Genomic DNA, 26,072 nt, shown 5'->3' on the forward strand with positions numbered 1-26,072 from the left:
ATTATTCATCCATGCCTCCACAGCTCTCAGTTCAGTTTAAGATGACAAGCGTGTCATGAAACAGTGTGTCATGTGTGTGTATGTGTCAGGGTTTGTTTAAGTAGGATGCATGTGGGTGAACGCGTGTTGGCGTGCGTGTGCGTGTGCGAGCACCTATATGCAACATGGCCAAGTCTGTAGGCAGCAGTGTGTTGATTAACAATGGAAAGAGTGTGCATGGGCTCACCGCTGCGTTTGTGTGAGCGCATCTGTAAAAGAATCGAACATTAGCTCATGTTTCGAGACAGTTGATATGGTTGTAAGTCAGATTGTGTGTGTATGTTTGTTTGCATGTGTGATGCTAAAGCTTTCTTTTGTGCAAGATGTTTTCAGATGTGAGAAACAGGCTGTTAGCATGTTGTGCAAATGTGTGTGTGTGTGTTTGAGCGAGTGTAATGCTCTTATAGTGTGTCTCTAATGTCAGCAGATAAAGTAGAGAGGTCATATTTGATCTCCCCTCAAGGACACCGGTCTCTGTCTCTCCTTCTCTCTTACTCTACCTGGCAAAATCGTCGATTCGTGCTGCCAGTTGTGGCCCTGCATGTGTCAAGGTTGAGCCGTCTCTAATCTCCACCAAATTCATTTTTTATCATTTGATGTCCACATATGCATACTCACACAAATACTGGCATATATGGTTTACGGTAACTCTCCATTTAGGCGTAATTGCTTTATACTTGACAAATCATAGTTTCTATCGCCTATTCCACCCCAAACATAACACTCACAGAAAAATATAGGCATTTTTGGGGGGGGGTTATTGTGATGTACATCCAAGTGTAACAAAAAAAAAAGAGAAATGTCGGGAGGGGACTTGTTTCTGTGCATCAGTTGTTGATGTTGAGATGTGGGCGTGGCTTTTAAAAGTGGCGGCTGATGAATGTTTGTAGGGGCGGGGCTTATGTGGGATAATTGTGTGCTTCTCAAACAGAAGGCTGCATCCTTCCTAGTTCAGTCCTGTGGAGGCTTGTAAGCTGGAGTCCTCTTCAGCATTAAACGCTACAATGAGACGGTCTTGCAAGTGCGTGTGGCTACGTCACATATGTTCCTGCCCTCACCATCACAGCATGAAAATACTAATAAAACTTAATTTCGGGAAAAAAAACAACAACTTTGTATTACAAATCTTTATAATATTTGGCTTTCTATTAATGCAATACAATGAATCGGCCGTCTACACTACAGTCTCCCAGTGGCTTACATTATTGGCAGTTTAGTGTTAAGTGTTAGTGTCTCTGTAGTGTTGTGATATGTCATATTTGCATAGCAGCATGGTGATGAGAGAACGTGCTTGACAAACAGTTTAGAGAGGAGAAATCAATCTACATATAAAATATTGGTCACAAATTGTCACTTTCTAAATAATAAAAGTATAGTGCATCTACTAATAATTATATATAAATAAATCGGTTTTTACCAATGCAAATATGTTAGAAACGATGCATCGCGATACAAATGCAAACTTGTATCTGATGCACACTTTTCTAAATCGATGCATCACATCATTAACTTTTATGCCGATGCACCGGTGTGAATCTGTGAATCTTACCATCCCTACCACACTCACTTTGGATTGATACCACAAGGGTATCTTTGCTGTGTTAATAAAAGCTCTAATTCTGCACTCAAAATCTCCTGAGACATTTCTACTTACGAGTTTGGAAGTTGTAATTACACCATGATGTGAGTTCAATTGATTTTGGTCAGAAAAAACAGACTTGGTGGGAAGTTCATATTGCTTTCATTTATCTTACTGACAAACAAGCTATTTTAGTGCTGCTGCTGAGTAAAAGGTGCACATTAGCTGTATAACTGCTGCTTCATCTGCCGCAGAGAATGATGGGAAATGTAGTTTTAGCAGACCTAGCTGTCACCTCATAAATCAACTCAAGTATACTGGCTTTATCACCATTCCTCATCAATTGTATTAGTTTTAGTTTTAATATTTTGCTTTAATTTATTTTTATTTTCATTTTCGTTTTCATTTTTAGCTATGTCCAGTTAGTAATTTTTGTGCTTCAACTTAAATTGAAGCTTTTTTAAAAAGAGTTTTTCATCTAATATTTATATTTTATTTTAACTTTATTTCTATTAACAAAAGAGTTATCAGTTAACAGTAGTGGCAGCAAAAAACACCAGCAACTTTTTTTCTTTTCACACAAATTATGATTACTGATCTTTGATTGATAATATTTCTTTTTGTGCGTTTCCTTGCACAATACCATATTATGACCTCAAAAGACTTTCATCACAGCGCATGATTTGTAAACTAATCCATTTTGATGTTTGCATCAAATATCCAGCTTCATATGTATGGCCTTTCTGTAGTAAACTTGCTTGGTAGCTCACCTGGTAGAGCGTTGCACTTGAAATGTGGAGCATTTGACTACAAGTCCTGCGAAACACAAGCCACAACACTAGAGAAAAGAGCTCAAAGACCTGAAGAAGCAAGGTAAAATATCATAAATGCTTCCACTAATGTCTTTGTATCTAACGTTCGCTCTTGTTAAGACAATAGTCCTAATGCATAAAGGATTCATTCACATGGTTACATGGCAAACACATGCTAACACGCATAGCTTATCTTTCTTTGGCGGTTCTCAGTTGAGATGTACTTGTAATAATGACCTACCATTCCCACTCATCTAACTGCACTTCTCTCTTTGATTTATTCCCCTCAATTCTCCTCCACCCATCCTTTCTTTCTTCTCAGTGAGTCTCCTACACGCATACATCAACCTTCAGCACACGCATACACTGCAGAGGTGCATCGTCCATATTCAAACACCACACACGCACACTTTAGACGCATGATCAGTCTTTCTCACGTCCTCTGCTGCAAAACTGATCACTCATAAAAAGCTCATTAAAAGTCGCTCACCCAGGCATTCAAATTCTGTCATCATTTACTCACCCTCATGTGGATGCAAATCCAAATTAAAAAAGGAAAAATGTAGAAAAATGTTTTTCATCAGTGAATGAAGACTCTGTTGTCGACTCTTATGAAACAAAAATATATGGGAATATAGTGCAATAGATTGCATAATACATTTCCAAATATGGGAATCCTGTGTTTTATATTTTTCAGTATGCCACAGTATAACCATATATGGATATGCTGATACATACAGGAGACATAGCAATAAAGACAAAAACTGCTACATTTTCACATGTGATAGCTTTATTGAAACACTCAAATAATTAATTTCGCTTTCATGAATTAACACGGGTTTACATAAAGCTAAATACCTTCATAAACTTATAAACAGTTTCACATTTCATTTATGAAAATATGTGTGATGGTATATAAGAAAAAGTGCTTAATTAAAACATTGACATTTTAGGATTTTTAGACATTTGCGTGTCTTGTTAAAGTCATGGCAACATGGTGGGTGGAAAATTATACTTTAAAAATATATGAATATATATCATGATACAGATTTTCTTCATACTTGAGGACATATATTGAACATACATGTTTCCATATAAATGTGAACATATATAGTACATACTGTAAGTTCAAATATATTTATACAAAGTACCATATTTTATCATATGTACATCTATATATTATGACTTGTATAATTGAAAATTGTAAATAATACGTTGTGTAAATCGCTCTGGTTTTCTCTCTCTCTCTCTCTCTCTCTCTGACACACACACACACACATACTTTTTTTGTGGTTTATGTGGACTCTCCATAGGCGTAATGGTTTTTATACTGTACAGACCGTATATTCTATTGCCCTACACCAACCCTACCCCTAAACCTACCCCTCACAGGAGACTTTCTGCATTTTTAGATTTTCAAAAAACATAATTCTGTATGATTTATAAGCTTGTGTACCTGTGGGAACCACAATTTAGGTCCCCACCGTGACACGAGTCCCCATGTATATATACATTCTGCACTTATTTTTTACTATTAAAAATTATTTATTGAATTATTTATTAGAGTCTAAACTTAATGGCTTGAGTTTCACTTTAAAGTGCATAAAGTATGGGGAAAAACTGTCTATGATTTTGGCACAAAATAATGGCAGGGATATAGGTTCAATTCTGGATTTACTTTGAAACAATTTTCATTTATAAATAGTACATTTCACAAATAATTACAGGGAAACAGCAAATAACACATTAAACTAAACATGAAGTTTGGAAGTCAAAAGACTAAACTAGTATTTTGTTGTAAAACAGTCCATCAATCAATCAATCAATCTCTCTGTCTGTCTGTCTATTTATCTATCTATACTGTAAAAATCGAATCCATCCATCCATCCATCCATATGAGGAATAAAAAGTTTAAAAAGAACCGTTCAAAAGTTTGGGGTCAGCAGATTTTTTTCTTTCTATTTTTGAAAGAAACAAATACTTTCATTCAGCAAAAATGTGTTAAATTGATTTTAAAAAAAGTGACAGTAAAGACTTATATCCTTAAAACATATTTATATTTTGAATAAATGCTGTACTTTTGAACCTTTTATTCATCAAAGAATCTCGAAAAAAGTATCACAAGTTCCAAAAAAAAAAGGAAAATGAAGCAGAAAAAAACAGTTTCCAACATTGATAATAAATCAGCATATTACAATGATTTCTGAAGGAAATGTAGCCTGAATGTAGAGTGTAAACTGAATTGGACTGTTAACTGAATCGGTTGGCTTAGGGCAAAGTTAGTGCTCAAAATGAAGTGGGAGAAAGGTCATGGTTTGGCAGGGCACGTTCTCATCTCAACAGGCACCTGTGTAAGTTCTGTCTAGGCAAGGTGAGACAGGACAGGGCTCACTTTTTAACAACGCAAGCTGCCACTGTCACACCAGGTGGCCCGTCTGGACTTTCCAGAAATGAAGACTAGAACTGTATCACAGAGAGAGAGAGCGAGACAGAGAGAGAGAGAGAGAGAGAGAGACAGAGAGAGAGACAGAGAGAGAGCGATAGATGAAGAGAGAGAGAGAGAGAGACAGAGAGAGAGAGAGAGACACTAAGGTTGATTTGTCCGGTTGTCTTCTCACATGGCAGATATTAGCAGGTTTCTTCTCAAACATTATTAACAACATCATCAACTCTCTGTTTCTCTCTGACTCTGTTTTTGAGGCAACTGACTGTAAAAATCGGGAAGAAACAAAAAGAGTCATTGGAAATGGTTCATACCACAACAGTACAACAGGCAGATGAAAAATAATGATATGCAGACGATAGACTCCTTATGCCGGTGCATTGATGAAATTAATAGTTGGATATGCTGTAACATAATTTTCAATGAAACAAAGACTTCTGTCATAGTTTTTTCAGGATCTATGATAAATAAAAAGTTAAAAAAGAACAGCATTTACTTAAAATAGAAATCTTTTGTAACAATATACACTACCGTTCAAAAGTTTGGGGTCGGCAGATTTTTTTCTTTCTATTTTTGAAAGAAATTAATACTTTTATTCAACAAAGATGTGTTAAATTGATATACAGTGACAGTAAAGACTTATATTGTTAGAAAAGATTTATATTTTGAATAAATGCTGCAGGTTTCTTCTCAAACATTATTAACAACATCATCAACTCTCTGTTTCTCTCTGACTCTGTTTTTGAGGCAACTGACTGTAAAAATCGGGAAGAAACAAAAAGAGTCATTGGAAATGGTTCATACCACAACAGTACAACAGGCAGATGAAAAATAATGATATGCAGACGATAGACTCCTTATGCCGGTGCATTGATGAAATTAATAGTTGGATATGCTGTAACATAATTTTCAATGAAACAAAGACTTCTGTCATAGTTTTTTCAGGATCTATGATAAATAAAAAGTTAAAAAAGAACAGCATTTACTTAAAATAGAAATCTTTTGTAACAATATACACTACCGTTCAAAAGTTTGGGGTCGGCAGATTTTTTTCTTTCTATTTTTGAAAGAAATTAATACTTTTATTCAACAAAGATGTGTTAAATTGATATACAGTGACAGTAAAGACTTATATTGTTAGAAAAGATTTATATTTTGAATAAATGCTGTTCTTTTTAACTTTTTATTCATCAAAGAATCTTGAAAAAGTATCACAAGTTCCAAAAAAATATTAAGCAGCAAAAACTGTTTCCAATATTGATAATAATAAATCAGCATATAATAATGATTTCTGAAGGATCATGCGACACTGAAGACTGCAGTAATGATGCTGAAAATTCAGTTTTGCGTCACAGTATTATAATTTTTCTGTATTTTTGATCAAATAAATGCACCCTTGATGAGCAGAAGAGGCTTCTTTAAAAAACATTAAAAATCATTAAAATATATATATTTTTTAAATAAAAAACATTAACAGAACAAGTTTTTAGTTCTGTCTTTCACAAACTTCCATTCAAAATATTGACTCAGAAGCACATTCTCACGTGTTGAACATCACGATTGGTTCAGGGCTAAACACATGAAGGATGCATACATTTATGTCTCGATTCTTCCTCAACACAGACCGTTTGCAAATAAGCATTCCCCACGGTGAGCCTGATTGCACAGACATTGTGCAAGTTCAGAATAAGAACAGAATTGATGGTTGCTCCTTAATGGCCCACCTGGACCTGGTTCTTGGAGCTCATGCTCCTCTCCACAGCCCTTTCCTGGTGAATTCCCCTGAGGAAGGATCTCCTTTTTCAGGGGCAAGGCACAATATGGAACCCATTGAAGCAAATTATGACACTGTGGATGGGAAGTCCCTAATAAGGCACGATCTGATTTATTAGGCTTCTCAGAGGTGCGAGAAGGTTAAATCCTGCGCTTATTCCTTCTTGCGACCTCTCTTTGGTCTTACAGGCCTTGCAGAGAGCTCCCTTTGAGCCCCTAGAGTCAGTTAAGCTTAGTGCCTTCTCTTTGAAGACAGCCCTACTGACAGCGCTCATCTCTGTCAATAGGGTTCGGCCCAGCAGACACTTACATTGTCCCAAGACCTCGGCCCGGCTTTTATTTCTCATGCTAGTGTCAGCACTTTAAATTGAATAAACGTGCATTGTTTATTAAACTCTGGTTTATAATTCATTCTGCACCTTTTCTGTTATAAATGATTCCTAATACCATGTGTCTTGTTGAAAAGAGATGTGTTTTTGCCTCTCTAAGCAACGAGACAGAGGATGTTAGCGACTGATGACTCACTGATGATAAAAGGTTGAAAAATAGCACACACTTAAAATGGAAGAGGGACCTGAGCTGTATCAGTGAGGCTCTTTTGACATGGTCCATTAAGCATTTATCACCTAGCAACCACTAAGAATGTCCTAACATTTGTATAGCAACATTCTAAAAACTCTCTGAGCATCTTAGTAACTGCACAGCAACACCTTGGCAACCACCCAGAAAACCCTAGCATCAATTTTGGCGACTTTGCACAGACATGCACTACTCAGATTTTCTTGAAATGTAAGAATAGGGTCTTAATGTTCTAATTTCAAATAATTAAGTTGTTTACAATCATAATTTCAGTCTCCAGACTGTGGTGTCCATACCAGAATAGATTTCAAGCACTTCCCATGCTTGGGATTTGACATAAATGAATAGTGTAACACTCAGCAAGTAACAGCACACACACACACACACACACACACACATTCTCAATAATGAAGAGATCAATAGCTTGAGTGGTGAGTTTCTGAGGATGCTGCTGTATTGCTGAGTCACGCACTGCCACTCAGTGGCCCAGTACGGAACTGTAGCATCAGCAAGCTGCTTCCCACAACCACTTGCACCACCTGCTATTCAGATAACACATTGTGCCTCATAAGGGCTCATTATTGTCATTCTTCGGTAAGAGATTTTATTTCCCACAAAACAGCTTATGGGAGTACCAGATGTTTGATTGTGATAGCAAAAGGAAGTGATATCCAGCAAATGCACAGTCTTTAAGAGTATATACAGTCACGATATCTGCTGCTGTTGTGTGTTGTGTGTTGTGTTTAAGGGAACAGTGTGTGTGACTGATGTTCTGAATATGACACGCGTCGTCTTTTAAAAAATGAGAGTTATTGAAGTATTGGTACTAGAGCACACACACACAAATAATGAGAGAATTAACCTTTGATTTACGTGGTTTGTTTGTCTCTGACTTTTTATCTTCATGTTCCTCTTATGGGTGATGTGAGTTGCCTAGCAACGGAGCCCTTGGGTCCTGATTGTTGCCATGACAACATGGCAGGGTATCATGTAGAGAACAGAGAGGGGGAGAAGGAATGAGAAAGATAGAAATGAACAAAAAAAGATGTATGAGTGTATTCATATGATAATAATTATGTAAGTATGAGCAAGCGTGGAGAAGGATGGAGATGTATAGAGATTAATAGAATGGGGAGGGAGAGGAGAATTCATCATATTAAACACAATGAGAGGCACGAGATGACCTAATAGTGGATAACCAAAAATGTCTGTAAGGGGGCGTACTCATACGTAGATACTCGTATGTATGACATATTCATAAGGAATCAAATGCCTGGCATAAGTATCAGGAAATAGCATCAGCACATATGAATTTTTACAATAGAAAAATTGCAAATGAGAGATGAGAATGATAAATTAGATTTGTTTCTCAACTGCAGAACAGCAGTGAGATTAAATGGAGGACAAATGGACACTTATGTTTAAGTCTAATGCGTTCTCATATTTTTTTTATTAATTATATAATAATGTTTTTATTAATTTCACTGTGTCAGAAGATCTCAACATTGCCGCAAACTGTGCACAGATATCAGTCAGAGTCAGAGATCTCAATATGACCTCAACAATTTCTCATCAAATTCCCCCAATATCAACATCTGGGCTATGCTGTCATGCTATGCTACACTCTTACTTTACTTTATATCAACAACTGTCTTATTTGTTGATATTCGTATTTCTTCTAAGATGTTTTAGGAGAAACATTTAAAACAAGGTTATGGTCATGTATTACATATTTCTGTTTGTCTCTTATCCTATTCTGTCCGGTCCTTTATATCAACCTTGCAATGCAGTGTTCAGTATGGTATTTTATTGCATCTTATCTTTTATGCGGTCTCATCCTATCCTGTCCTGTTCTGCTTACTGTCCTGTCTCCTGTCCTGTTCTATCCAACCATGTCATGTTGTGTGCAATATGGTATGCATTTTTTTCTGTCCTGTCCCTTCCCATCCAATACCATCCTGTCTTATCCAACAATGTCTTATCCTGTTCAGTGTGGTATGCATTGTATCTCCTATTGCTTCTTATCTTGTCCCGTCTAATGCTGTCCTGCCCTGCCTTGCCTTGCCCTGCCCTATTCTATCCTTTCCAGCCCTGTCCTGTCCTGTCCAGCCCTGTCCTGCCCTGCCCTGCCCTGCCCTGCCCTGCCCTGCCCTGTCCTGTCCTGTCCTGGTCCGTCCTGTCCTGCCCTGCCCTGTCCTGCCCTGCCCTGCCCTGCCCTGTCCTGTCCTGTCCTGCACTGCCCTGTCCTGTCCTGTCCTGTCCTGTCCTGTCCTGTCTTGCCCTGCCCTGCCCTGCCCTGCCCTGTCCTGTCCTCTCTAGCCCTGCCCTGCCCTGCCCTGCCCTATCCTATCATATCCTGTCCTGTCCTGTCCTGTCCTGTCCTGCCCTGCCCTGTCCTGTCCTGTCCTGTCCTGTCCTGTCCTGTCCTGCCCTGCCCTGGTCCGTCCTGTCCTGTCCTGTCCTGCCCTGTCCTGCCCTGTCCTGTCCTGTCCTGTCTTGCCCTGCCCTGCCCTGCCATCCTATCCTATCCTATCCTATCCTATCCTATCCTGACCTGTCCTATCCTATCCTATCCTATCCTATCCTATCCTATCATATCCTGACCTGTTTTATCCTATCCTATCCTATCCTGACTTGTCTTATCCTATCCTATCCTATCCTATCCTATCCTGACCTGTCCTATCCTATCCTATCCTGACCTGTTTTATCCTATCCTATCCTATCCTGACTTGTTTTATCCTATCCTATCCTATCCTGACCTGTCCTATCCTATCCTATCCTGACCTGTTTTATCCTATCCTATCCTATCCTGACCTGTCTTATCCTATCCTTTTTCTTATCCTATCCTATACTATCCTATCCTTTCCTGATCTGACCTGACCTGACCTGTCCTGTCCTGTCCTGTCCTATCCTATCCTATCCTATCCTGACCTGTCTTATCCTATCCTATCCTATCCTATCCTTTCCTGACCTGTCCTGTCCTGTGCTGTCCTATCCTATCCTATCCTATCCTGACCTGTCTTATTCTATCCTATCCTCTCCTATCCTTTTCTTTTCTTTCCTGACCTGTCCTGTCCTGTGCAGTCCTGTGCTGTCCTGTCTTATCCTATCCTGTCCTATCCTATCCTAACCTATCCTATCCTATCCTATCCTATCCTGACCTGTCTTATCCTATCCTATCCTATCCTATCCTATCCTTTCCTGTCCTGTCCTGTGCAGTCCTGTGCTGTCCTGTCTTATCCTGTCCTGTCCTATCCTGTCCTGTCCTGTCCTGTCCTGTCCTGTCCTGTCCTGTCCTGTCCTGTCCTGTCCTGTCCTGTCCTGTCCTGTCCTAACCTATCCTGACCTGTCTTGTCTTGTCCTGTCCTGGCCTGTATTGCCCTGTTCTATCCTGTCCTATCTTATCCTGTACTGTACTGTTCTGTCCTGTCTTATGTTATCTTATCGTATCATATCACATACCATATTGTGTAGTATCTTATCTTATTATGTCATGTCCCATCATGTCTTTATCCTGCCTTGTCTCCTCTCTGTATTATTTTCTTCTTCTTTTCTAATGCTGTCCTTTGTTCAGTAATGTTCAGTGCTGAGGAGTGCTGTATGGGGTCTGTTTTCTCTTCAGTTTGGCTTGAGGCAGAATCATAGGCCGCAGGGCTATAGACTTGGCAAAGTGTTTGTTTATTGTTAGTTGGTTCTGAATTATTTACTGTTCCTTCTGTGACTGTTTAATACTGTTTATGTGCTTGACTTTGTTTACAGAGGTGGTCATTAATTATCGCCCCCACTGACAAGCCATTTAACATCATTAGACCCACACAAATATACACATACACGTGCAGAAAAACATACATTTTGTTTCCATCAATTGACCAGGAAGGTCATAGCTCAGAAAGTACATCAATTGAAAAATGCTGAAATTGATTGCTTATTCCATGTATTCATGCTCATTTGATTAAGCAAAACATTCTCATATAAGTCTTTCTGTCTTACAAATATACACTTTCCCTTGACCTTTTGTAAGACTGAATTATTACTAAAAATGACAACAAGAGTATCTTTATATAGCAATTCAGTCAATGGCAGACTGTGTGAAACAGTCGGTCTTTTTGCACTTTTATATTCGTTCAAGTGGCACAGAAATGACATACTTTTCCCTTTAAATACCCAAACAAATTGCTTTCCTGTGTTGATGGATTTCCTGACAGTTGTATGAGGCAGGGCGTATAAAAGGAATTATGTTATATTTATATATAGGGCAACAAGCAGTTTTTTGTTGTTGTTGTTGTTGTTGGTCATTTTTCTGAGGAGTTTCAGATGAGTCCAATTTAAATATCTTACTGAAGGTTAATTCTGTCAACCTATAGGAGTACTAGAAGATATATTGAAAAATAAATGGGGGAAAAAAAGATACTTTGGACAAACATAAATAAATTACTGTAATTTGTTGCAGGCAAAATGTTGATGTAATATTTAATTTTATTAATATAGTTTTTTTTTTTCTAAAGGCAAAACATTTTTCTGAGGAGTTTCAAATGAGTCCAATTTAAATATCTTACTGAAGGTTAATTCTGTCAACCTATAGGAGTACTAGAAGATATATTGAAAAATAAATGGGGAAAAAAAAGATACTTTGGACAAACATAAATAAATTACTGTAATTTGTTGCAGGCAAAATTTTGATTTCATATTTAATTTTATTAATATAGTTTTTTTTTCTAAAGGCAAAAACATTAATACAAAGTAAAAAGATTTAAAGATAGTTTATTTAGCCAAAAACCAAAATTAATGTAACTCACTATTTTTTATAGCATTTTACAACTTAATTTCATCATAAACAAAAGCTAAATTAGTTATAATATGAGAGTAGAATTTTCACTTAAGATAAAATTAAAAACATTTTGCTAGTCAATGTAAAATGCAGTTTACTTAATATAAAGAACACTTCAAAATGCCTTAATGTATTGTGATGTATTTTGTAATTATGCATCATATTTGCTCAATTTATGTACTAACAACAGAATTTTCACTTAAGATAAAATTAAAAACATTTTGCTAGTCAATATAAAATGCAGTTTACTTAATATAAAGAACACTTCAAAATGCCTTAATGTATTGTGATGTATTTTGTAATTATGCATCATATTTGCTCAATTTATGTACTAACAACAATAATAATAATAATAATAATACCCACAATGCTATTTAAATAAAATTGTTTCTTTTAATTGGTTCTATATGGGGAGTGTTAATAGCTTTTAGACAAACTGAGCAAAACAGGTTTAAACCAGAAATCATGATTATCGGTTAGACAGATAAAAATGCACTTCAAATAAATGACAGGGTCATTGATGCCCTCACGCTAACAGACTAAACGTCACAAAAATCCAATAATTTAATTTCATGGGGTCTTTAAAGAACCCATAAATCAATATGCATCTTTGAATATATTGAACTTACAATGTAGCATTTTAATCATTTTAAACTTTTTAAATCTCCAAAGAGCCGTATATTCAACTCAGGAACCTTCTACAGGGTTCTTTGCTGAACCTAAATTGCTACGAAGATCTATTGAAGAATGTATATTTTTAAGAGTGTGTAAAATGCATGCATGATGGGGAAATCTTCCAGAAAGCGTAGGTGAGATCATCTCTCATATCCCTCCTCTCATCTCTCCCACCCTCTCTCCTTTTCTCTCTGTCACAAACCTGTTCAGTGACTCAGTGTGCCAGGTTTCTTTGCGTTCCTACACCATCTCTCTCTCTCTCTCTCTCTCTCACCCACTTGTACAGCCACTGTATCTTTCCCTTACTTTCCATCCCTCATTTTCCCCTCATTGCGGGCATTTTGGTCGGTTGTTTGTGGCTGATGAGGGCTCGTGCTAAGCTTCCTCTGCTCTGCTCATGTGTGGTACGTACATTTTTCCTCTCAGACGTCTTGCTCTGTGTCTTTATGGTGCAGAGCTGCTGTTACATGTTGTTTATATCTTCACTGCATGAATCTACAGTGTGTGTGTGTATGTGTGTGTGCGCGTGTCTGTCTGACTAACTGGGACTTGATTTATGATGTGAAGCATGTGTGTGTGTGTGTGTGCCTGTTGACACAGAAGGAGCACGGCTACATGCACGTGTGTGGATGCATGTGTGGAAAAGAGACAGAAAAATGAAAAACACAAAGCTATAAAAATGAAAGCCAGGACGAGCAGCCATAAAATGACAGTATTGCATATATTATCAGTTTGTGTGTTCATGCAATGTGTGGTGCTCCCTGAATCATTTGGTTCACAGACATTTTGACCAATGATTATTGAACAGCATTTTTTGATAATTTCTGTTTCTCTCTGTGTGTGTGTGTGTGTGCGTGCGTGCATGCGTGTGCGTGATTTTGTGACAAATGAGGACATAAATGTGTATAATGACAAAGGTATGACAGGTATTACAAGGAGAAGGTGACTTTTCAGGACATTACCCCATGTCCCCACTTTTCTAAACGCTTATAAATCACACAGAATGGAGTGTATTGAAAATCTGAAATAGCACAAAGTCTCCTGTGAGGGGTAGGTTTAGGGGTAGGGTTGGTGTAGGGCAATAGAATATACGGTCTGTACAGTATAAAAACCATTACGCCTATGGAGAGTCCCCACTTTTCACAAAAACAAACCTGTGTGTGTGTGTGTGTGTTCTAGACAGCCTAAAAGTTTGCGTCGTCTTTTTGTCCCTCTCATGTATGACCAGAAGCAAGCAGGTTGTGTGTTTTATATCTGCTTTTGTGTGAATGTGTGGTAATTTCTCACCGTGAGACCATACGTCTGTAAATATAAATATTCTGTTTTGGAAGCGTTCTTATGTCAACACAGTTTGCTGACTAGACAGAAATCTGTGTGTAAGGCAGCTCAGAGGGGCTGTGGGGCAAAAACGTCACTTCGGCATGTTGACTTGATATCCATCAAGCTGAAAAGCTCTCTACCCCCCAGTCATTTTTTTCTGACAAAATAGCATCGCTAATGTGGGCATATAATATTCAATGGCTTCCTTATTACCGTACAATGCTGTAAAAGCAGAGAGAGAGAGAGAGGGAGAGAGAAAGAGAGAGAGAATGTGCATAGACAATACGGGAAGGATGGAACAGGCAAGGGACTAAAGGTTAAAGATCAGACGCCTGGCCTTAAATTCTACATTCAGCCTCCAGCTTGCGGTGAAGTATCTCATGTGTTGTGAATGTCCACGCTTGTTCAGGCTGGTTTATGCAGTTAGTCCGGAAGAGCCTTTTTTTAAACTAGTATGCTGAAGGTTGACCAAGCTGGTCACATAAGTGACTGATTCGGAGCATAACACTAACAATAGTGCCTCACATGAGAAGTGCACAAGAGACACAATTCACAATTGATTCAAATGGTTGGCATATTGCTAAGCTAACAATTCAATACTGTAATACACTTTTTTTAGCAATACAACTCTCAGTATCACATATAAGTGCATTTGTAATCAACATTTATCTCGGATCGTCTGCCATTTTAGTTATCGCAATGCATTCTGGAAGTACACTCGTTTAGTGGACAAAAAATGCATTTATTTATTTATTTAGTCACAAATGTAATGTCCCTTTTATTAAAGGAATGATTTTCTACTTTTTTTCAATTTTCAGTCACTCAACATTCATTTAAAATAATCCTAACGTTAAAATATTAATAATAACAGCATTCACTACTGTTGCACAGTTTGGGGTCTGTGCAATGTTTTAATGTTTTTTTAAAGAAGTCTCTTCTGCTCACCAAGGCTGCATTCGTCTGATAAATAGTACAGTAAAAACAGTAAGATTGTGAAATATTATTACAATTTAAAATAGCTGTTTTCTATATTAATGTATTATAAACTGTAATTTATTTCTGTGATGCGCAGCTGTATTTTCAGCATCATTACTCCAGTCTTCAGTGTCACGTGATCTTCAGAAATCAGTATAATATGCTGATTCGCTGCTCGAGAAACATTTCTGATTATTATCAATGTTGAAAACAGTTGTGTTTAGTATTGATTGGTATTGTATTAATTATATAATAAAAGTAATTTTAAAAAAGCTCAACAGGTTATGCATTGATTTACAGGATGGGGCTGAGAGGAGGAAGTATGGCAGGTACAGTAGCAACTATCAAAAGTGGAGTAGACAGAGTCCAGAACCATCATATTGGTGTTATGTCCTCTATGACAGCGGTGTGTTTGAGCAAGTCAATATTAGCCTGAACTAGACCGGTGAGAAGAGAATCTGGTAACTGCAGCACTATAGCACAAGTACAAGAGCAAAACAGTAATTCCAGTCTCATCTTCACCGTAGAAATCGTGCATGAATGAGCTAAGGCTGTATGAGTTATTGAAAAAAGTTTAATGTAATGATTCTCATGCATGCTTTTTGTCGATTAAATGAGCATTTCCTAGTCACCATATGTGACCCTGGAGCACAAAACCAGTCATAAGGGTCCATTTTTTTCAAATTGAGATTTATACATCATCCGAAATCCTTCACCGTAGAAATCGTGCATGAATGAGCTAAGGCTGTATGAGTTATTGAAAAAAGTTTAATGTAATGATTCTCATGCATGCTTTTTGTCGATTAAATGAGCATTTCCTAGTCACCATATGTGACCCTGGAGCACAAAACCAGTCATAAGGGTCCATTTTTTTCAAATTGAGATTTATACATCCTCCGAAATCTGAATAAATACGCTTTCCATTGATGTATGGTTTGTTAGGATAGGACAATATTTGGCTGAGATACAACTATTAGAAAATCTGGAATCTGAGGGTACAAAAAAATCTAAATATAGAGAAAATCATCTTTAAAGTTGTTCAAATTAAGTTCTTAGCGATGCATATTACTAATCAAACATTACGTTTTGATATATTTAGGGTAGGACATTTACAAAATATCTTCATGGAACATGATCTTTATTTAATATCCTGATGATTTCTGGCTGTTTTGGATGCTGGTTTGAGCAGCATTAGTAAACACCACTTAGGTTTTTCTAGTGAACAATATGAAAAAAGCTGCTCCTGAATATTGATTTGGAGCTTGGCATTAAAACTGCTCTGTGCATATGCATTTATGGCTGTATTTGAGTGTGCTGTATCATAAAATCATTTCTGCCGAGTCATTCCCCACCAAAATGTTCAGTTAAATGTTCTGTTTTTCCCTGCAAGTGCACTTAAAAAAAATCTGTTCTAAGCACACTGCTGCGAAATATTAGCCATACAGCCATAGAGAGTGATTAGTAAAAATGTAAAAATAAAAAAATTCATACTTTAGTTTAAGTGCATTTTTGGAGTCCTGTATTATTTCTGCCGAGTCATTCCCCACCAAAATGTTCAGTTAAATGTTCTGTTTTTCCCTGCAAGTGCACTTAAAAAAAATCTGTTCTAAGCACACTGCTGCGAAATATTAGCCATACAGCCATAGAGAGTGATTAGTAAAAATGTTTAAAAAAAAATTCATACTTTAGTTTAAGTGCATTTTTGGAGTTCTGTATGGTTCGCTTTCATCAGGCCCAAAATGGAAAACCACAGCAACTCATTCTTCTCTTCACACAGTCAATATTAATTTTCATGGAGGCAGTCTGTTGTTGATATGCAGTGATCAGCAAACACTGATGAAGCATAAATAAATGAAACTGAATGCAGTGTTGTGTTCACGCTGATCCTCCAGATAGCACTTCAGACAGTGTATATCGTTCCACAGTTGAGCTTTCAGTGCGTGTTTCTGTTCGACTGCATTGAATGCTGTGCTTTATCGTTTTGCGGTTCATTCTGTCTGCGTTTATCAGAACACAAGGCACGTGTTAAAGCTATCGTTTCATTAAAGCACGCTGTTATGAGTAAAATGTGCAGTTATAAGCCATATGATCCTTAAAAAGGACTTTCTCTGATTGTGATTCAGTGATAAAGTTTGTTTAGTTTATTATATTTTTGATTTTAATAAAAACTTGTAGTTACTTGTAGATTACCATGTTAAACTCATTTTATAGGCTTCCTGGTGTGCGTGCAATAAAAAACATAGCAGAAGAAGAAATAAGATAAAGGAGTGAAAAATAGACAATGAAATATTAGCAATATTTGTTGCTTTCAAACAACAACAAAAAATCATATATGAAGGATATCAATACACAAGTAATTTTAGAGATCCACTGAAAAACGGTAACCTAAATTGACATTATTTAACATCACTCTAGAAATAACCAGTTTGTGTCAAAAGTTAAGAGTGCTTATACTTTCAATCAGTAAAGAGACTTCATCTAAGAACATCAAAGTTGGAAAACTATTAACACTATTGTTCAAAAGTTCGGGGAATTCTTTTATTCAGCAAGCACGCATTCAGTTGATCAAAAGTGACAGTAAAGACATTTAATAATGCTACAAAAGAATTCTATTTTAAGTAAATGCCGTTCTTTTGAACTTTCTATTCATCACAGAATCCTGAAAAACTGTATCCCACAAAAATATTGAGCAGCACAACAGTTTTCAACATTGATAATAATCAGAAATGTTTCTTGAGCAGCAAATATTAGAATGATTTCTGAAGAGCATGTGACACTGAAGACTGGAGGAATGATGCTGAAAATACAACTCTGATCACAGAAAGATTATTCAAATAGAAAACAGTTATTTTAAAATGTTATAATATATCACAATATTTCTGATTGTACTGTATTTTTGAACATATAAATGCAGCCTTGAGCAGAAGCGACTCCCAAAACATAAAAAAATCTTACCGACCCTGAACTTTTGAACAGTAGTGTATTTGAATAAATGACTATATATACTAAATGTACCGACGAATGCTTTTCTTAAGTCTTAAGGCGGTGTAGTAGGATGAGTATTTTTATGTATAAAGCCAATGTGCCTTTGATTTGATTGAGTTTTTGCATAAAACATCCTGCTGCTCTGTTGGTCTTTCATGCTGTGTTGTGTATTCCTGCAGCAACAGCCTGCATAAGATCTATCATACATTTGTTGCATGGTTTCATACGCCTTTTTTCCAGTAATGTGCCCTTGATGAATATTATAGCAGTGTGATTTCATATGAATTTCTTCTCCTGCTCTTTAGACTAAGATGTTGCACTCATTCATTTAAATCTGGAGACTTTGATTAATAGCTTTTCTGTAGATTTAGCTGTCTGACTGAACAATGCACACATTGTTTTTGATTTGTGGGTGTATATGTGAGATCTCCTCTTCTTATAATGACAGACACATAAATACACACGTACATATACGTACAGGCTGCCATAGACTCACTAACCACGAGAGAAGCCCCGCCCCTGCAGATGTTGCCATGGCAACGCTTTCCAGGCTAGGGCAGGAGTCCCCCTTTCTTGCTCTTTAAGTCGGATGAGAAATATATGAACTGCCAGAGTACTGCAGAGTACTCGCTCCTTCTGCAAAGCATTCTGGGAAAGGGGGCAAGACCATAGATGTGTAACATATAGGAGATGTGAAACAGCTCCACATACTGAAATAAACCACACAGGGTTAAAAGATGCAAATGTTTTACTTTGATACAGAAAAATCAGAGGGCAAGGCGGCGACTAGAGACTAAAACAGCAACTTTTATCTATCCTACACCATATTGTAACCGAGATATGGGTCCTATACTGCCTACTTTACCATAGCTTACTGAAAAATAATATATTAATAAAATTAAAAATGTAGGTTATTATATAAAATGTATCTATTATTAATAAGTCAATGCTGCCTTCTTAAATCAAAAGCTTTACATATGTGACCCTGGACCACAAAACCAGTCTTGAGTATACATTTTTCAGCATTGAGATTTATATATCATCTGAAAGCTAAATAAATAAGCTTTCCATTGATGTATGGTTTGTTAGGATAAAAAAAAAAAGGATGAAAATCTGGAATCTGAGGGTGCAAAAAAAAATCTAAATATTGAGAAAATCATCTTTAAAGTTGTCCAAATGAAGTTCTTAGCAATGCATATTACTAATCAAACATTAAGTTTTGATATATTTACAGTAGGAAATGTACAAAATATCTTCATGGAACATGATCTTTACTTAATATCCTAATGATTTTTGGCATAAAAGCAAAATCTATAATTTTGACCCATACAATGTATTGTTGGCTATTGCTACAAATATCCCCCAGCGACTTAAGACACAGGGTCACATATTGACAAATCGAGTGTTTTTTTCAGTCTTCACATTATAGCACACTTCGTTTCCTAGCATATGTTCCATTGGAAAGATACACACAATTAGCCAACCAACACAACACACAGACAAACTTCAACCTCTGCCCACGACTACCAAGACTTTACTCTGCCAATGCTTTCTAATAATACACAAATCAATATCACTCAAAAAAATGTAAGGCACTCCAGGTAAACCATTGTTTTTTCATGCATTGATCAATTTTGAGATTCTGACATTAGTTTTCTTTAAGACTAGCGGAAAGAAAACATCCAAAATACAAATTTACGTGATTATTTTATTGCACTTTATCTGTTTACATCTGTAGATATAACGTTTTATTCCCAAAAACATGGTGAATTTTTTTTTCTGGCCGTTGACAGTATGTTATTATTTATGAAGTGATGAAAAATTATATCCAAAACCCTTTCTGTAAAAACCTCTAATATGTCAACAACATGAAACAAGAGCTCTGAACCTGGCTTTATCCAATGTTTAGATTTATGTTCTAGAAATGAAAACATTTGCATATTCAATCAACATTTCAGATAACTTTAATATTAATAAAAATAATAATGCAATTAATCAACTGGGAAACATGTGGTGATATCTATTAGTTTTATTATTTTTACCCTGTTCACCTGCAGTGTCTTGCCTTAAAACTATATGCAGTGGTCCCAAAATGTTTTGCACATTTAAGCCATGTTTAAAAATGCATGAATGTCATGGCAGTACTTAACAAAATATCAAAGTGGCATTCATTTTAAAAAAAGGTAGCACAAGCACACTTTTCAAGCAAACATATTTCACAAAGAAAAGCATTTTGTTAGGCTTTGCATAATAACGCTGTTTGTTGCAGGCAGAAAGTATTTGGCTACTTTGTGGTGGTTACCAAAACATGTTCACAGACTTTGTGAAGATTAACCGCACAACTGTGTGAACTGACTCACTGACATACATCTACTAAAAACACACTGGGATTTGCAAATGTCAAGTCAAATCAAGTCACCTTTATTTATAGCGCTTTATACAACACAGATTGTGTCAAAGCAGCTTTACAGTGTCAAACAGGAAAATAGTTTAACAATAATGCAAGAAGACAATATCAAAGAGACATTTCCAGATAAAGTCAGTTCGTTGATGATTCAGTGGTTTCAGTTCAGCTCTCTTCCAATAGTGTCTGTGCAATCAGTCAAGCGTCCCCAACTAAGCAAGCCAAAGGAACCAAGACTCCATCGATGACAGAGATGGAGAACAAACCTTGGGAGAAACCAGGCTCAGTCGGTTTCACTTGCTTCAGTACTTTATTCAGACAGTTAGACAGTGGCGTAAGTGTCCAAATACTGTTCGTCTGGATCTGTGAACAATACTAAGCTGCTTGTTGTATTTAGGTCAGTAACGATGGATTGTGAGCCTGTTTTGTGTGTTTGTATGCTGGAGGGCTACAGGACCAGTTGACTGTCCTCACGCCACCGCAGCCATTGAAGCTGTCTGTTGTAGTGCGATGAGCAGCACGTCCTGCGCCGCAGTCGCTCCTGAGATGAATGCACAATACTGCCTTCACCTGGATCTCTAGCGCCGCCGAGCGAGCGACAAACCGCTTACAGCTGGTCTCAAGTAATCATTAAGTAAATGAGCTTGTTGTTAAAATAAATAAGCAGCTAAATAAATAAATAAAACAACACCCTGTCTTACTGAGAGCAAGCGCTGTGAAGGATGCAGTGATGGTGTGCGCGTTTCAGCAGTATTTCAGCACCATGGACAGTTCACAGCGTGCTGTCGCCAGCAGAGGGCGCTGTACACTCATGCGCCACATTGCTGCGCACTCCAGACCTCTAAATCGGCAAAATGTGTTCATCAACCATATTAGGATTGCTGAAGTGTTTCTCTGTGTGTGTGTGTGTGTGTGTGTGTGTGTGCGTGCGTGCGTGCGTGTGTGTGTGTGTGTACCTGGTATTTATCACGTTATGAGGACCAAATGTCCCCACAAGGATAGTAATACTAGTAAATTTTGACCTTGTGGGGACATTTTTGAGGTCCTCATGAGGAAACAAGCTTATAAATCATACAGAATGAGTTTTTTTTGAGAAAGTAAAAATGCACAAAGCTTCCTGTGAGGGGTAGGTTTAGGGGTAGGGTTGGTGTAGGACAATAGCACATACAGTTTGTACAGTATAAAAACCATTATGCCTACAGAATGTCCCCATAAAACATGGAAACACAACATGTGTGTGTGTGTGTGTGTGTGTGTGTGGGTGGGTGGTTCAGGTACACCCTAACCCTACATAATGGGGAAATTTATTTGGTCCCCATGAGAAAACAAGCTTAAAAATCATACAGAATGTTTTTTGAAAATCTGAAAATGCAGAAAGTTTTAGGGTAAGGGGATAGAAAATACAGTTTGTACAGTATAAAAACCATTACGCCTATGGAATGAACCCGTACAATATTGAAACCCAACATGTGTGTGTGTGTGTGTGTGTGTGTGAATGAGTGAGTGAGTGTGTGTGTGTGTGTGTGTGTGTGTGAGAGTGAGTGAGTGTGTGTGTGTGTGTGTGTGTGAGTGAGAGAGAGTGTGTGTGTGTGTGTGTGTGTGTGTGAGAGTGAGTGAGTGTGTGTGTGTGTGTGTGTGTGAGTGAGAGAGAGTGTGTGTGTGTGTGTGTGTGTGTGTGAGAGTGAGTGAGTGTGTGTGTGTGTGTGTGTGTGAGTGAGAGAGAGTGTGTGTGTGTGTGTGTGTGTGTGTGAGAGTGAGTGAGTGTGTGTGTGTGTGTGTGTGTGAGTGAGAGAGAGTGTGTGTGTGTGTGTGTGTGTGTGTGAGAGTGAGTGAGTGTGTGTGTGTGTGTGTGTGTGAGTGAGAGAGAGTGTGTGTGTGTGTGTGTGTGTGTGTGAGAGTGAGTGAGTGTGTGTGTGTGTGTGTGTGTGAGTGAGAGAGAGTGTGTGTGTGTGTGTGTGTGTGTGTGAGAGTGAGTGAGTGTGTGTGTGTGTGTGTGTGTGAGTGAGAGAGAGTGTGTGTGTGTGTGTGTGTGTGTGTGAGAGTGAGTGAGTGTGTGTGTGTGTGTGTGTGTGAGTGAGAGAGAGTGTGTGTGTGTGTGTGTGTGTGTGTGAGAGTGAGTGAGTGTGTGTGTGTGTGTGTGTGTGAGTGAGAGAGAGTGTGTGTGTGTGTGTGTGTGTGTGTGAGAGTGAGTGAGTGTGTGTGTGTGTGTGTGTGTGAGTGAGAGAGAGTGTGTGTGTGTGTGTGTGTGTGTGTGAGAGTGAGTGAGTGTGTGTGTGTGTGTGTGTGTGAGTGAGAGAGAGTGTGTGTGTGTGTGTGTGTGTGTGTGAGAGTGAGTGAGTGTGTGTGTGTGTGTGTGTGTGAGTGAGAGAGAGTGTGTGTGTGTGTGTGTGTGTGTGTGAGAGTGAGTGAGTGTGTGTGTGTGTGTGTGTGTGAGTGAGAGAGAGTGTGTGTGTGTGTGTGTGTGTGTGTGAGAGTGAGTGAGTGTGTGTGTGTGTGTGTGTGTGAGTGAGAGAGAGTGTGTGTGTGTGTGTGTGTGTGTGTGAGAGTGAGTGAGTGTGTGTGTGTGTGTGTGTGTGAGTGAGAGAGAGTGTGTGTGTGTGTGTGTGTGTGTGTGAGAGTGAGTGAGTGTGTGTGTGTGTGTGTGTGTGAGTGAGAGAGAGTGTGTGTGTGTGTGTGTGTGTGTGTGAGAGTGAGTGAGTGTGTGTGTGTGTGTGTGTGTGAGTGAGAGAGAGTGTGTGTGTGTGTGTGTGTGTGTGTGAGAGTGAGTGAGTGTGTGTGTGTGTGTGTGTGTGAGTGAGAGAGAGTGTGTGTGTGTGTGTGTGTGTGTGTGAGAGTGAGTGAGTGTGTGTGTGTGTGTGTGTGTGAGTGAGAGAGAGTGTGTGTGTGTGTGTGTGTGTGTGTGAGAGTGAGTGAGTGTGTGTGTGTGTGTGTGTGTGAGTGAGAGAGAGTGTGTGTGTGTGTGTGTGTGTGTGTGAGAGTGAGTGAGTGTGTGTGTGTGTGTGTGTGTGAGTGAGAGAGAGTGTGTGTGTGTGTGTGTGTGTGTGTGAGAGTGAGTGAGTGTGTGTGTGTGTGTGTGTGAGTGTGTATGTGTGTGTGTGTGTGCGTGCGTGCGTGCGTGCGAGTGAGCGTGCGTGCGTGCGTGTATGTGTCTACTTACCATATTTTTGGGACAAATTTGTACCCATAAGTGAGCTAAACCTTTTCAAAGCCGCACTAAACTTAATTTTGAGGACGTCTTCATTCGCAAAACAGCATACAAATAAAATGAATAAAGTTAATAAAGTTTTAAATCGTAAACTGCAGAAAGTATTTGTTTTGGTAATTAGATTTATAAAATGCATGCAAAAAAAAAAATCCATGGAATGTCCCTATTTAGTGATCATTATTTACAGTAAGGGTTTCCACCAAAACACCCGCCGTCATATAAATCACAAGAGTTTAATAAAGGTGTGGACTTCCAACAGTGAAAGAAGCTTTTCTTTGTGAATATTTTGGAATTTGGAATTCCATTGGCATTGCTTTATGATTTTTTGACAGTGGTGCTTGTTTGATATCATGCCTCGCCGATGAAACCCGTATTGATCATGCTAACAAAGCGTCTTTGATCGTGAATCAGAGCTCCACTGGTCGGCGTTGTTCACTCATTAGTGCGCATTACACACACAACTCCTCCCGTCACCGTTTCGCCCCCGTCTCCGCATCAGCAGCACCGAGGATGAAAGAGTCCTGGACTGGTTTGGCTGTTTGAATACAGCGCGCTTGACGCTCGCGGGACTCATCACGGTTGCTCTTTGGCCACGCGCTGAGCAGAGCGCGGGCGGCCGGTGATCGGTGTGTTCTGTGTCTATGGGTGTCGACGTGATGTCTCCTCCTCTGAGGAACCTCAAGTGCTTTTCTCCGGTGATGTGCCAGTGCAAACTTATATGTAGCAACCGTACGCTGTCGCTCATGTTCGGCTGTAAGGTAAGCTGTCGGCTGGTTTTCTTGTGGATAGGATGCTGGAAAGGCGATAACATGCCGTTGCATGGTGACAGAATTGTTCCATGTGTACGCCAGGATTCAGAAAATCGCGATTGGTTAAAGGAATTATGAATGAAAAATCGATTGTGGTGTGTTTGTGATTGCGCGCTTGGCATTATGTATGTCATTACTGTACATACTGTACATCACCGGTTCCGCTGAACGACATTACACATGCACTGCTACAGTACAGTAAAGAGGCTTGTTGTATGGTAGGATGCCATGGAAAGCCACCTGTCTCTTTGCAGATGCACACGTGCCAGAAACACCAGAAGGTCGATCAGGGATCTTCCGTTTCAGTCGATGAATGGCAATATGGCTCTCTACAATACACCATACATGACCGAGGGGAAAGCAGAACAAACCATACAAGGCGATGTTAACGTGCAGGGAAAAGTAATGCAAAAAGCTAATGCACATTTCCTCCCTTATTGTCCAGGAAAAAATAAATATTCTTTTAACACATGATGCCCCAATAGCGGGGCATGTTGTCACACTATATGGGGTAAGATGAATGAATACCGTCAAAAGAAAAAAAGCAATACATACACAATACATCTGCATGAAAATGAATTTTTTATAGCAAAATGTAAACATTAAAACTGTTATGAAACACAGGATGAGCAAATTTAGAAAAGGTACACTCTTAAAAATAAAGGTGCTTCACGATGCCATAGAAGAACCTTTGTGTCTAAATGGTTCCATAAAGAACCTTTAACATCTGAAGATTTAGATTATAAAAAGGTAAGAAAGAGATGTTCTTTAAAGAACCTTTGACTGAATGGTTCTTTGTGGAACCAGAAATGGTTCTTCTGTGGCATCTCTTGAAGAACCTTTTGAAGCACCTTTATTTTTAAGAGTGTACCTAAAAACATCAAAGCATTGTTTAGGCTGATTGAATTTGTAATTCATAAATTACAACATAAATACACATCTTACTTGCCCCAACCTGACATGAATGCTTATCATGCTGGGAGATCAGCCTAATGGACCCTTACTATGTAAAAAGTGGTAACCTGCAACCTTAAAGAGCTATTTCCCCATAGAAGAACCTTTGTGTCTAAATGGTTCCATAAAGAACCTTTAACATCTGAAGATTCAGATTATAAAAAGGTAAGAAAGAGATGTTCTTTAAAGAACCTTTGACTGAATGGTTCTTTGTGGAACCAGAAATGGTTCTTCTGTGGCATCTCTTGAAGAACCTTTTGAAGCACCTTTATTTTTAAGAGTGTACCTAAAAACATCAAAGCATTGTTTAGGCTGATTGAATTTGTAATTCATAAATTACAACATAAATACACATCTTACTTGCCCCAACCTGACATGAATGCTTATCATGCTGGGAGATCAACCTAATGGACCCTTACTATGTAAAAAGTGGTAACCTGCAACCTTAAAGAGCTATTTCTTTGATTGTATAAACTGCTGTGTATAGGTTGGTTCAGTGATGTTAAATAATATTTATGACTTAAATATTTTTGACCGTCTGACTATAGTATCTCACTGTGTTTTTCTTGTATATTTCTAAAAAAAACAGTAGCTACGTATATGTCATCATGTCACTTGCAGCCTCATATGGTATACTGCATGAGTTTGGCTCGTGTCTGTTCTGCTCCAGTGAGCCGGTATTTTGTTCCTAA

The 26,072-nt window shown here is 38.2% G+C and overlaps 1 protein-coding gene across 2 annotated transcripts in view; it reads left to right on the forward strand.

Annotated features, from left to right (window-relative positions):
• Positions 1–26,072, forward strand: part of LOC107556052 (disks large homolog 4) — a 163,053-nt gene that overhangs the window by 33,325 nt on the left and 103,656 nt on the right. The window contains exon 1 of one of the 2 annotated variants that reach the window (XM_016239041.1): positions 12,985–13,132. The exons of the other annotated variant lie outside the window; for it this stretch is intronic. Within the exon in view, the coding sequence (XP_016094527.1) occupies positions 13,091–13,132 (42 nt within the window). The 5' untranslated portion in view covers positions 12,985–13,090. Of the gene's footprint in view, positions 1–12,984; positions 13,133–26,072 lie in introns of those variants that run through there. 2 annotated transcript variants of the gene reach the window in all.

The sequence above is a fragment of the Sinocyclocheilus grahami genome, unplaced genomic scaffold (assembly GCF_001515645.1).
Source record: "Sinocyclocheilus grahami isolate Dianchi unplaced genomic scaffold, SAMN03320097.WGS_v1.1 scaffold553.1, whole genome shotgun sequence".
NCBI classification, from domain to species: Eukaryota; Metazoa; Chordata; class Actinopteri; order Cypriniformes; family Cyprinidae; genus Sinocyclocheilus; species Sinocyclocheilus grahami.